The sequence below is a fragment of the Battus philenor genome, unplaced genomic scaffold (genome assembly GCF_028537555.1).
Source record: "Battus philenor isolate CCGP_79_NKW_IND1 unplaced genomic scaffold, ilBatPhil1.0.hap1 SCAF_20, whole genome shotgun sequence".
Taxonomy (NCBI): Eukaryota; Metazoa; Arthropoda; class Insecta; order Lepidoptera; family Papilionidae; genus Battus; species Battus philenor.
In genome coordinates, this window is record NW_027181683.1 from 10,415,212 (window position 1) to 10,430,198 (window position 14,987).

At 34.2% G+C, this 14,987-nt stretch overlaps 2 protein-coding genes across 2 annotated transcripts in view; one reads left to right on the top strand and one right to left on the bottom strand.

The window, feature by feature from the left end:
* The window catches only part of Rbcn-3B (WD repeat-containing protein Rbcn-3B), a 121,718-nt gene that overhangs the window by 80,983 nt on the left and 25,748 nt on the right, over positions 1–14,987 (bottom strand). The gene's annotated exons all lie outside the window — the stretch shown is intronic.
* Positions 985–4,258, top strand: LOC137923096 (cuticle protein 1-like). The gene is made up of 2 exons (XM_068766232.1): positions 985–1,071; positions 3,596–4,258. The coding sequence occupies exons 1-2, from the start codon at positions 1,060–1,062 to the stop codon at positions 4,034–4,036; spliced, it is 453 nt and encodes a 150-aa protein (XP_068622333.1). The 5' UTR covers positions 985–1,059; the 3' UTR covers positions 4,037–4,258.

The window sequence follows — 14,987 nt, forward strand, 5'->3', positions numbered from 1 at the left end:
TTCCAATCAACAACCACTCTAAAATATGTTACATTCATTTACTTTTGCTATTGCAATACGACAGGCCAATAACTGGGATAGATAAGAAAGAGAGGAGAGATAAGAACTTTGTTGGGATAAATAGTAAACGATAATTTTAATACGTATCAATCTAAAATCATTCATTTTCTGATAAGGTATAACGAGTATCTTACAGAGTTATGCATATACCTTGCAATAAGCGTCTATCGGCTGATATGAATGAATGAACGAATGAAAGAGCTATACATTCCCCCTTCAATGTTTTTACACTTGTAACCAATCATCCCGTATACGCAATGTAACTTTAAAATTCTATTCGTAACATATCTTTATACATTTCTATTTATTTTTGTTTGATTTGATTTTGCGTAGAAATCATTCAACATAATACTCTCCTCCTTTGGTTAGTAAAGCTAGATTGATACCAAAAACCCCTATCAAAATCAAATGAAAACCTACTGGAGAAATTGTCACTTTATTGCAAAAAAAAAAACAAATTTAAAATTAAAAGTAAGAAAAGGACCAACATTTAGCCACTTCCGCACATTTGGCTAAATGTTGATCCTTTTCTTACTTAGGATGGATTTCCGCGAGGTAACGCTTAATTCCATTATAATATTTAAAATTAAAAGTAAAAAAAAACAATTCAATTATAAATAAATTAATGAGAGTGAAGATCCTCGTATATGAAAAATTTGTAATGAAAAATAAATAGAGGATCTAAATCAACTATGAATTATTTTTCTAATAGGAAATCTATCATTCCGTACTAACATAGTAAGTAGCATAACTTACAAGTCGCACAACTCACCCTAAAAACAAGAAGAGCCTTGAGAATTTATACATCTGATAGTAAACAGGCCGTACACGGCCGTCACTACCCTTTACAATGTCTCGTCCAAAGTCAAGTGTTATATGGTATCAACGATTACCGCACTTTCAATATTAACTCCATGTTGTCTACGGACGTATAAAAGACCCAGCGCGCCTCTGGACAGCATTCAGTAGCTATCGAGCAGTCTGACCAAGAAGTGCAAGATGAGATTTCTGGTACGAACACATTTTCAGTATAATCCTATTAATCTCTGAGAACAGTTTCAAATTCAACATTTCAGCAAAATTTGATTCAGAAACATTTTTTAAAATTCTTCTCATTTTGATATCGTTCTCTCATAGATACAATGCAGTATCGATGGGAGAAGGGTTCTAAATTTAAAATTTGAATAACCTTATGCAAACTCTTTCTTATAATCTTCTCACTTTGATACTGTTCTCTTATTACTGTTATACAATAGCAAACTTGTCGCAGTATGTTTAGTGATTCAATCACATTTTTAACAATTAGTCCTAACTGCGACAAGATTGTGTCTATCTATAACATCACTTTTTGTATTTTTAAGTGTAATCTTTCATCTCAAGGAATTAAAAAAAAACTTGATATACCTTTCCGAAGGTAATTTAATATCTTAAATACGGCTACAAAATTTGTTAGATTTCCGCTCCATTTGCTTCTACGACAGAATAGATACGCGATTTCGGTATACCTTACATGTGTAAGTAATACGTATTGCTTTAACATTTTGCAACATTGTATCAAAACACGTTATAAGTTTATCAAATGTCTTATTCCTTCAATTGTTACATTCGATATATTGTCAAAATAACATAAATTCTCTTATCAACAATATGACTTAATAATCAGTAGTTCGAATATAAAATCTCACAGACGCACTTGTACAAGGAAAGCCCCATTTTCGCAAAAATACGTGTCATAATAACACCAGCAAATTTCGAGACCAACGCATGAACGGCATGCTTAATTTTCTTATAAATTCACTCAAAATTGAATCTTATTTACCGGTATTAAAGAATAGATAACAATTGGCAAAGGAGTACAAATATACAAGACAGCTTTTTACGGTCATCGACGCGTTATGCATGCGAGACGCTCCTCCGGTCAAGGCTACTTGAATTGGAGCAGGTGAACATAACCATAGAATGTTCAATGAAATAAAGACAATACGTACATTTCTATAGAGAATTTTACAACAAAGCATGGTTTGTATTTTATTAGTATAAAAAAGTAGTTAAAGTAAAAAATAAACAGTTTTATTAAATTGTTGTAATATAAGGTTAAATAGAATGTTAATTGTATAGCAGTTAGTTATGATTCAAGACCATTCCAAACAAGGCTTAAGTTTTGAATGATTAAATTTAATAAACGTTTCATTATGTTCACGACGAGGTGTGGCGTGAATAATTTTTGACACGGATTGTAACTAAATTCCTAAACACCGTATTACAAATATTTAGACTACTTTAATATACGCAATACATTATTAAAGTATAAGGCAACGTTTATAATTTCGTATGACAATCTACGAAGTCTTTTTCTTGAGGGTCCTATTGCGCAGCCGATTATTTTGGCTGCCTTCTAAACCTAAAACAGATAATAAAAAACTAAGGTTTTAATGCAATCTCAGAGATTAGACATAGAGCCTTTTGGACTCTCCTATATCAAATCCGGTGAAACTAAATATTACGTAGCAAACTGTAAATCAATTTCATATCTAATATTTTCAATTAATCAATTTTTTTCGTTTATTTTAGATACAATTTTCTCCCTGCACCCTTCGCGAACTTGATAAATGCCATTACAATTTAAAATTTCTCATTCCGGATGGAATTTCGTAGTCTTATCTGACCGACCCTACTCTGTGAAATAAATACTCGTACCACATAAGTCTCTAAGCCGTATGGCTACAGAGAAAGATGTGTCATATACGTAGAAAATCTCTTATACATTTTAATAACATAGGGTGATCCTTTAAAACTGTATGAAGTTACGAATCCATTTTCAAGTTGCACTTCATCAGCAACCCGTAACTAACCAAGGTTTAATAAGCAAATATTACTTAAACAGCTTAACGCCAATTAAACGTATGAACATGTGCAAACATCCGAACGTCGGCAGCGGTAAACAGCCTATGCGAAATTAATTATCATTGCTAATTGAATTTTGACACCAGCGCATTTGCACACCAGTGCACTGTTTTTAAAATAATTACAAAATAAACATAAATCTCAAAACTATTCGCTAGTTGATATACACATTACACATACAATAACTCGTAACAATGAAGGTTATAAGCAAACGCAATAGTATAACCTATTGTTTCGCTGAATAAGCGCATAGCAAATTAGCATGTGATTATAAATAGCGGATATGTGCTCGGAATCAATAAACGCTAATTTGTACTGTTAAATTAAGGCTTCGGCCTTTTCGTTTTGTTATAGGAAATAACAACTTAAACTATCTTAATAATGGCTCTTAATAACTCTTAAAACTTTTTTAATTTTCTGTCTATTTTATTTTTGAGTTGTTTGCTCAGATAGCTAGGAAAGGCGGTGAAAAATTTGGAAAACTTTTCATCATTGCAAAAGGGGATGGAAGGCGAGAGAGAGATTGTCATGCGCTAGCCCGATCAGGTCTAAACTGCGCTCGATACAGCACTAACCAAATCGTGTATTATTATTTTTATGAGGCAGATATATAATCGGAGTGTGTTTTCAGATCGCTTTCGTTGCCATCATCGGCTATGCGTCCGCCGGGCTGATCGCCCCGCTGGTGTACGGCGCCAACGCCGGTGACGTGCAGGCCGCGGCCATCGATGCCACCGTCGCCGCGCAGGACCACGCCCGCGCCGTCGGGGAGGGCCAGGCACGCGCCGCTGAGGCCGTATACCAGGCCAACACCGAGGCAGTCCGTCAAGTAGCAGAGACCACCCGTGACATCAACGAGAACGCGTACTGGGGCAGCCTCGCCGCATCCCAAAACTACGTCGCCGCAGTTCAGTCCCAGGCCGCCGCCGTGAACGGAGCCGCCGCCGCCGTGCGTGCAGCCCACCTCGCCGCCCCCATCGCCCCCATCGCTCCCCTGGCCTACGCCGGTTACGGTTACGGTCTCGGCGCCCACGGCCTCGGCCCCTACGGTCTTGGCCTCCGCGCTTGGTAAATCAACTTACCCACCAAAGCTAATGGAGGCTTTGAACTTAGTTGAAGGCCGCCATTAGCTTAGCCGAGGGGTGTCCAGCCCCTGCCCATACCGCGAAGCCTCGAAAGGGAACCGATTGCTCAACGGAAACAACATAAAGGTCTCAATAAGTAACTCTCTTTGTAAATACAAAATATGTAATGCCATCACTGCCAAAGTGTAAATAAAACACATTTTATACAACTCCATGTCTTTTCAATTTTATCTAAATTAGAAATCATCTCACTTCGGTAATAGCTTTATTACAACTTTATTACTCATATTAATTTACATAGATAGTCGATGCAATATCAACAAACATACCACTTTGTACATTATAAATTCACCGAGATAATTCACTTAACATATAACCAAAAATTTATGTGATGGCGGACAAAACATTTTTTTACAAGAAAATACGATTTGTAATTAACAGTCAACTTTAATAAATATTACACCGAATTGAAGTAATAAAAAATAATTTGCAATTATGTATTATTGATTAATTGTTGTCATTTTAAGCATACCTAAGACTCGACTTCGTTGAGTCAGAACACCTTTTTATACACAATATACACACTGATTCTATATACACATATATTATAAATATATAAATATTTGTGAGTGTGTGTGTGTGTGTAAAATATACGTAACAGATAATTTAAAGAAATCTATTGCTAGATTTAAACAAAGTAAAAAAAACTTTTGTGCTAATTTTTGTGTAGGAAACAATGTGTTCCCTACCAGGCTAATGAAAATTTTATTAAATATATAATTTTAAATTCTTTTAAAAAGCACATGTACTCCCATCGAATTTCTTTCACCTTTTCATCTCAGTTTTGAGATGTTTATCATCCGAACACGTGGCAGGCCAATTTTGAATAAAGAATTTTTTGACAAACAGGATATGCAGGTTAGTGAATGTGACATGGCATACAGGATGATTGATAATGAATGGTATAGATCAATTATCTTATGGAACACCTTATCCAAAAATCAATACTGTCGGGTATAAGAAATAACATAATAATAATGTAGTAATAAAACGCGTTTTAAATATACATACAGATTACGTACATTAAAATTAATTATCGTTTACTATTTCTCTCTACGGACTGTACTAACAGAAGTTACTGGCCTGTCGTATTTCTATAGAAAAAAATAATGATCACTATATACAGAGTGATTGGAACTAAATGTAAATTATTTAAAGCTTTTTGCTGACAAATATTTAATCCATGTCACCTTTGACGCATTTATCGTATATAAATATATGTATGTATGTATATACATAATCAATAACGCTGTATAAAAGATTGACAAGTACTCATAAGAAGTGCATACGAAATTATGTACAGAAGTACCAATTTCAAATACTCGAGTTAACAAAGGCTTTATAGAATTTAATCTTTCATATAAATGCGATCGCAATCTTATAAGACCTATATACAAGGTAATTGATTATACTTTTCAAAACTTTTAACTTATAAGCAGTAATTTTGTATATCCAATCAAAATGGACACTAGTTTCATACTGAACCCGCAACCTAGTCGGCAGCAATATCCATAACGGCAAGGTTACTTCTGTTCTAATTCATTAGTAATTATTCTTCATTAGTACCTACAGTAACAACTATTTACATTATCGTATCTTGTTGCGTTGCCTTCCGTATTTCAAATGGAAGGTTACAATAGAATAATTCAGTAATAAAAAAAATTATCTCAACAGAACTATTAAAACAGAAATATATTTCTCTTACAGGTAAGTTTCTCTATAAAGTCGATACTTTGGTAAATACTTTCGGACAATTCGCCACTTCACATATTTTAAAAGATGTTATATGATGATAAAGGCCATAAAGTCAACTTATTTTATTAATCCTTAATAGCAATGTAAGCGTGACATTTTATTCAATTGAATATGAATAAATAATTAGCTGATTTTAAACAGTAAAAACCTTTCCATTGTTTCTTTAATGATGGGCTAAAACAAGTTTTGGCTTAGTACAACTAGAGAACAGTATAACAATTTATATATTTATAGACCTTTGTGTGCCACATTTATACAAATAATTTGACCACCAACCAGATGAACATTCACAGAGTTTGGAAAATTTTGATAATGAAATTATTTATTCCGTAGCAACTGATACAAATTGCTTTGAAATAAACAAGAACGAACATGTTAAATATGTTCTCAATTTCAAAGACGTATCAGAATATCATGTGCGACTTTGGTCCAATAAATGCGTGACGATCTCATATATCGAATGCGGTAAAAGGGTTAACTAAAACATTTTTACAAAAATATGATCAACTAGCTGCACCAATAGTCGTCTTTCTGTCAAAACCTATTGGCCGGACGCAGTACAATAAATAAAATAAATTAATGTTGCGTATATCAAAGTGATAGTTTCATTAATTGATTTAAGTATATAATAAAATATTTTACACACTATAAATTTTCTATAATTTTTATTTTATTGATATATAGCAAAACTTCAATAATGATGTGATTATATTTTCATTGTAATGCTTAATTGTACACGATATTTTTGCATGCATCGTAATCTAATATATAAAATTCTCGTGTCACGGTGTGCGTGATTGAACTCCTCCGAAACGGCTCGACCGATTTTCGTGAATCTTAGCGTGCATATCGGCCAGGGCGGAGAATCGAACAACATCTATTTTTCATATTGTTTTTATTTTTTTATGACACGGCATAGAAAATAAATACAACCCTAAGTTTCCCTCTACGATCAACCCTTATTTTTATTTGTCAATTAAAAACTTTATTTTTTTTTTTGTAAAACAACGTTTGCGAGATCAGCTGGTATGTATATATTAGTTTTGATTGTGATAAAAAATTTGATAGTTGATAATTTGACAATTCGATGTGTTCATATATATTTATTTATTAAAATACGGTAGAAGCTACGCGGATACCCCCACTAATTGGACCGACGACATAGTCCAGGAAGCAAGAAGCAGCTGCATCGGTTATCGTGTTGATCTTCGGAAGAGGTTTATTGCCTTCGAATTGGGTACATATCAATATCCACTAACATAATTATGATGATGTTTTACTATTCTTGCAAGGTTTTAATTCGTTTCTCTCCATTAGCACTTTTCTGCTACGTCAATGAATATAATATAATTACTCGAATAAATTTGATTTATACAGATTAAAAAATATAAAATATTTTTTTTAATTGAAATAAATGTTGTACTTTGTTGTACTTTAAACCACATCTACAAATAGAAATCGAAACAGTAATGTGGGATAGAGTAATTAGTTTTTTAACTGGTCTATTACAAGTCCGGTAGCAAAGTTGTTATAAAAACTGCACTGAGGTCGTTCGAGTGTACCTAAATAAATTCCTCGCATAATCACATGCGACGGTAAAAAAGTGTTTATGTCGCAGGCATTAATCAAACACGTTTCAAATTCAACTTCATTGTGTTGTTTATATATAGTCCGATTAAAAAATGTTGGCTGCATCAGAACCGAATTTTTCAAACATTTACTTAAAAATAGAAAATCATTATGCATTATGTTTTAGTATGAGATAATTAAACAGATTAGCAAATATGTCTATTAGTTGAGAGGCTCTAAGTCACCCAGAGAGCAATGGTTATGCGTGGTGTTTGCTGTGGGATCGAATCAGGATTGATGAAATCTGATGAAGAACCAAGGTCACCGGCTTACCTCGAAGAATTGCTTTTCTAAAGTAGCGATGGACGAAGCACATCACTCGTGCAACCGATGGCTGTTGCGGCCGAAGACCACGAGCCGGTAGACGCTACCTGGGTAGGCCTACCACTAAGTAGACCCACGACATAATTAAGGTCGCGTCAAGACGCTGGATATTGGTAGTTTCTTCGGAGAGGCATCAAGGATATACTTCCAAGACGCCGTACACCACCCAGACCATCTGGTGGCCCAAGCGGCCAGCTACATACCAGAAGAAGACCCGACAACAGAAAAGCGTAGGCCACGCCATGCAATACCGAACGAGAACGCACCGATCCCGAAAGGGATCAAAAGACGCCCTCCCCAAAAAAACCAAGGGGGTCCCCTAAAAAGGAAGTCACACACAAAGTGACGAGACACGCCCAAGCAAGAGGACGCACCGAATATTAACTACCAGGAGGTAGAAGAAAGAAGACGACACACCGACGACGACACCAACACCAACAACGGAGACCAGCAGCGGAGACAGCAGCAACATATCAAGTCCCACACAGCGCATCGACGCGTCGGGAGGCGAATATACGAAATTTTTGTTAGCCCTGAAACCGACGAAGTTGTAACAGCCCCACAAGGCTAACAACAAATTCAACGCCCAGAATAAATGCTGGTAGCGCAAGAATGGTTATCGTGGAAGATGCTGAATGCAGGTCTTATTGGTAATTTTTGGGAGAAGCTTATGCCTTGCAGACGGCGTTTATCGACAGAAAAGAACAAGTTGAGAGGTTTTTTGGTATAATATATTGAAACGTACCTAAATTCAGAGCTACTTTGGTAGTAAATTATACCACAAATTAAATAAAACTGTTCATCATCATCATATCAACTGTAGACGGTCCACTACTGGACATACGTCTCCCCATACATTTCCAAAAGGCCAGTTGGAAGCAGCCTACATCCAGCGTCTTCTAACGATCTTAACAAGATCGTCTGTCTATTTACACTACGCTTGCCAGTCCGTGTGCCCTACCAACTGCCACTTTCCAATTCGCTAGGCTATGGCAGTTGCTTTTATTCCTTTGTAGAAAAATAAAAAGAATAGATAAGAATAGATTCAAAAAACGGGTCATAAATTAGTTTAAAAACATGAAACTGCGGATAAATAAAAACCTTGCAAAAATCAACGTTAAATTTTGTGAAGTAATAAGTTTAAACTTTTCGTAGTACTAAACAGCAAGTGGAGGTAATCTAAAAAAAACTTACTATAGTGTAGAAAAACCATAACCGATATTTCCTCAAAATAGCCTTTATCTTTTAGAAAACTTATTATCAAATTTGACGATTATTTATCAAAATTTTTTCTTATTCCTACATACATGTTTTATTACTCGAAAATGTTATAGACAATACAACACCATTGATGCATTTAATATCTTCAACAAGGTGTACATTTACTGGATGCTTCTACATGTTAATATTGTTTCTTTTCGCATATCAATATAGCTCTCAGTATAGACTGATAAAGAATATCTCATGGCGTTAATTTAGAAAATAATTAAATAAATGAGGAGCTATAAATCAATATACGAATACAAAATAAAGTTTGCCAAACGTGAAAAATATCTCAGCGGATAACAAAGAGTTATATAAATATTTTTCACAAAAAAACCGGGCAATACTACGACGTTTTTTATAGACAGCAACGAGTACCAACATGCCAATTACTGATAACAAGGCATTCCATCTTTGGCCTCGATATCGTTCCGTATATCGATTTAAAAATAGTATCGAATAAACACGTACAATCCAAGCCCCGAGCGGACGCAGTCGATAATTTCTGAAGCAATAAACTGAAAAAAAAAACATGCTCGAACAAAAGCATCGTTAAAGTTCTGCTTGTTATTTCAGATAAAGAACCTTCTGGAAATGTCGGAGTGGGTTTATACGTCGAGAGTTATGCGAAGCTGTACACCGACGTACTTTAGTATTTATTACAATCGAAGTAAGAGACAATTAGCTTCGGAGGATAGGCGTGTACGCCGCATATAGTTTACTTTAGAGCTAGACTACCTTGATGAGGGCGTAGGCTGGAGCTAACACACGGCTGCGAAATTTGACGAGCATGCGTATGATTTTTTAATATATATTTATTACATATAATAACTTACTTTTTTACTTACTATATGCCTGGCTTGAGATAATAGTAATCGTGGCCAAATACAAACATCTTTCTCAGATTTAAAATAACAATACTAGAGACTACTTTACAATAAATAAGCTCTAAGGATTTTTTTAAAATCCAGACACGGGCCATTTTACTTTAAAAACACTTAAAGCAACAGAGAATAACAATACTATTTTTAACCTTCATTTGATTACCACTATATCAAAATATAAATCGCTAATATTTTAAATATATATATATCTCCATTTTTCTTTGTCTTTTAAATTAAAAGTAAAAGTAAATTTCATTTATTCAACATTGTAACTTTTAACATCAATCATTAATCGCCATATTTTTATTTTAGACTCTACTCTGGTTCGCAAAGTGTCATAGTTGTGGAGAAGAAGCAGGAAGGAACTCCACAGCAACAACACATGTTTTAAGAAAGTTTAACAGTACCGATTTATACACATAAACTTCCTCAGATATAACGTAAACGAAAACAAAATAATCAAGGCACTTCACTGCCAAAGATTATATGTAGAAATAAATGGTGAAATATGTGTTCCTGATATATTAGGATATATCAGGAATTCGATACCTTATAGGTACTCTAGATTGATACACACACACACACACAAGTATGCAATCGACTACAGTAATTAAAATGGTCATTACAACCATGAACATTTTTAACAACAGAGGTTTCGTAACTTAACTACTGGCCTTTAAAATATGGTTAATCTTTTGTAGCAAAAATTTAAAATTTCTTACTATATATCTACTCCATATTCTCATGCGGATATAATATAAATAATATTTTTGTATAATATATTAAATTTTATTGTATCACACTCACACAACAAAATCAGATTTATGACAAATTCTTTTGCTGTTCAACTTAATACTTAAGAGAAAGTTCAAATTAATTATAATAATTTAACGACCGCAAACACAAGGTCCGTTTCAAGGTATCGAAATGGACGAGATTAATGATGAAATCGAACATTCATGTGACAATTGGCATCGATAAAATATGCCAAAAAAAAAAACTCATACCGTCCGTACGTACACGGAGTGGTAATTGAACAATTTATTTATGAATGTAGATCGCCTTGAGTGCAAATATATTAATAAAACCCGAACGAGCCGTCCGCTAGCTGTATAATAGGCGGGCACTCATGTCCAACAGGCGTTAGGCTTTCTGTCATTTCCGCACAATCTGTTCTAATCTCGCCCACTCGCACACAATGTTAAGGACGACGTGAAATATAACACCGCCTTGATTGATTAGCTTTTGAAATTAACACTAAGCGCCGAGCTGTTGTTTAATCGTGCGCTTAATTACCTAAATGGAACGATTCAAAAAGTAATCGTTTAAAATATTACTGTACAACAATTTGACTAGTACAATATTTTAATATTTTAGTATTATGTTCAATGAAACAGTAAAATTCGTAAAAAATCTGGGCATTGCTATAAATGATTATTTTCGTAAATAATTTTATTATCATCGCAGTGGTTACATGAAATCATTTTATTTTTATTATTAAATATGTTCATTTGTATTAAAAACAATAAGCAGAATGAGGAATTAAGGAAAAAAAGATTTCATAGTAGTAGAAATTTAATAGTTAAATCTAGAAATAAAAATGATGAGAGTATCTGATAAGAAAACCAAAAGAGGGTTGATTTATATCAAAAGTCTCTTCGGCGTATTGTTCCAATCCACTCCGTAAATATGCAGCAGCCTAAATGTTCCTGAGGAACGTCCTAGAGATTTTATACCTATAAATGGGATATGAGAAGTGGTAGCCCAGCGGTAGAGGGCTAAAACTTGCGATCATAGGCCGCAGGATAGGATTCAGGCCGGGATACAATTTTATAATTCAAACATTATGCATTCATTATATACGTTTGCCTCTGCATACAAATAAGTTTCCAAACGACGGGCAGCAGCGTCCTCTGCGTACCATAATACCATACTGCAATCCCCAACTCGTCTGCCAAGTGTGGCGATTATGGTATATCCCCCACATGTCTTTAGGCGAAGGCTTTTCCCTGCAGTTTGCGTATATAGACTGATATCGAACCTAGTACAAAATTAAATATGATTGCGCATTTTAGGTGTACTCAAATGTAGTCTTGGTGATGATCCGAGGAAATTGCGAATTCCATTAGAACAGTAATGTTCGTTTTATCCAAAAAAAAAAAATAATAAATAAAGAAAATGTTGAAACCAATTTCAAAACCCGTTTGCTTCTTACTTACACTTATCTTCGTTAACGAGGTACGAGAATTCTTTTTTGTAATTCTAAGATACTATTGGCAATCTTGCTAGTTATGAATAATAACATATACATTTTTTATAATTTTTCTTATTTGCTCCACTTCGTTCGTGAAATAAAATCTGTAATATATCTCTATGTAGCAAGATTTTATGTCATGAACTTTTTGTATCACTCGTTTGATATTGAACTAAACTATTACAGGCGTAAATAAAATAACAAAAGATAAGCAACCTACACAAACACCGCGCAGAAACTATAAGGAAGTAATGTGCTGCATTTCAAGTAACAATAAATTATATTGTCATTATTGCGATTATGATTCAAGATTGTACATACATACATGTAATATATAATATTTGATTAAAATTTATAAATAAATACATTAAATTAAATCATATCTGTCAGCGTGGTCGCATTGTAAAATCGCTTCATCATCTTCATCCATTAATCCGCAGGACGCCAACTCATCACTGCTGTACATCCTTGATCTCTAATAGCACCAATTAGAAGGAACCTGCATCCAGGATTTTCTGAAGACTTGAACAAGGTCGTCTTTACTACCCTGCTTTCATATTTCAGGCAAGAAATAAAAATTGCCGAATTAAGTGAAATAGTGAAAGATATTAATAATGAAACTAATTATACACATATCGTCAGAGTAAATAAAATTTTAATATTCTAATTTTATCAATTCACTTAGATCAGGGGTGAGCAACCTTTTTAATCAACAGGCCAATTTTTTACCTCTTAATTTCTTGTCGTCCGAAAATAAGCAATTAACCATAATTTGAGGCAAAATAAAAATAAACAAAATAAAAACGGAAAACGAAACTATAATACTTGATAATTTTAATGAGAAATTTGGCAACGTTTTTTCAATAAGTCTCTATATAATCCGTACGCAGTTTTCTAATCGGGCATCACCCAGTTTTTATTTTTCAGCATGTACTAATATTTTATTATAAATAATTTATAACAATATATTGTTGAGAGAAAATCGATTAAACAAATTAGATTTTAGAAATGCTTGGCGGGTCGCTTAAACATATTTATTGAGTATTATGAAGTTAGCAAATATTTTTTTAATGAAATAATATATGAGATGGCTCAGATTCGTGCGAAATTACACCATTTTGGTGAAAAGAACAAAATCGAATGTACACGCTTATGGCATTACACAAATGAATAGTGTAATAATAAATTATACCGTCGACTTATAAGCAAGTACAGTACAGTAACCGTGACATTTTTATAAAGTAAACAAGGTACTTAACGTGTGAAAGATTTCCGAAAATAGAGCGTATGCGACTGGTTAGCATTTAGCGCAGACAAGGTCCGCGCTCGCCGACGCCCGCTGCCTAGGTTTAGGTCACCTGTAAGTCTTGTAATCTCCGCCCAACCTTGTACATAAATTTACGACGTACGCGAAAATAATCCTTTGTATACTTGTTAAGCATTTATACATGGTGATTGGATTCAAATGTAAAAACTTTAAATTAGTAGACGTATATAGTAATGTAACTGGTTTACTGTCATCTAAAGTATGGTACACTCGATCCAAAAATCAATCATACACACTCAAGAGAAACAAGACTATATAAAACTGAATTTAAACGAAGGTCGGGAAATCGTTTTCCAAATTCGAATAACAACGTATTAAAATTAATTATTGATTAGTATACATCCTTGAAGACTTTGTACTGATATAAATTATTGGCATGTTGCATTCCAATGGAAAAAATAAATTAACCCTTTCCTTACCGCGGTCCGTTTCGCCGAAGTGACGCTACTGAACCTTGCATGCGCCGTGAAGTGTGCACATTGCATGGCGGTAAGCTGATGTTTGAATTTTTTCATTTGTCTTACATATTTAAAGATTTCACAAGTATATTCATTAAAAATAGAAGTTAGGATAATTGTTAGTAATTTATATGGCTGTTATAAATCTTAAAACAGGGATCTACACATAAGCCAACATTACAAGGTGGATACCGGATAACTCCGGCGCTGGTAAAGAAAGGGTTAATGTAACTTATTTCAATGTTTGGAAGTAGATGTAATTTTTTTTTAGATTTTGCACCTATAACCAATCAACCAGTATCGAGAGGATTTATAACGTCCTGTTGTTTCGGGTATTTCATAATTTTGTAACAGCTTATAAGCATAGGTAATATCGTATAATACACGTTTAGGGTCCAATTTTCCAAAATGGATACACTAAACAATTACTAAGAAATTTTGGTACTCCAGATCAGATGCAAAACTGTTGACCTCTGGGGCTTTAAGGTGACCATGAATCGACAAGCGCAGTATAAGACGTCTACCAAAGTGGACAGACGACTTTGTGAAAATCGTCCTGATGACTGACGCTGAATGACCCTGAATGAAAATACCGTCTAGTAGTGGACGTATTACCACTGAAATGATAATGATGATAGTAAATTAAAAACCAATTGAATGTAACATACCTATGGCGTTACATAAATGTGTAAATATTACAAAAAATGAGTCTATAGACTCACTAGTGCCGCGTGAGTCATCCGGGAACATGGTGGACTTAATATTGTTCACTTGCCACTGCAGTGACTGAGATGACGATGGTTTTACCGATCGGCATCAATGAAAAAAAGAAACAGCGTTTATTTTTAAAACGCTATAGCTGATTCAAATATTGCTATGTCAAGTATTTTGAATAACCAAATCTAACTTCAATATACATTGTAAGACAAAAACCCGACAAATAAAGTTATATAGCAGGGGTGGCCAACCTGCGGCTCGCGAACC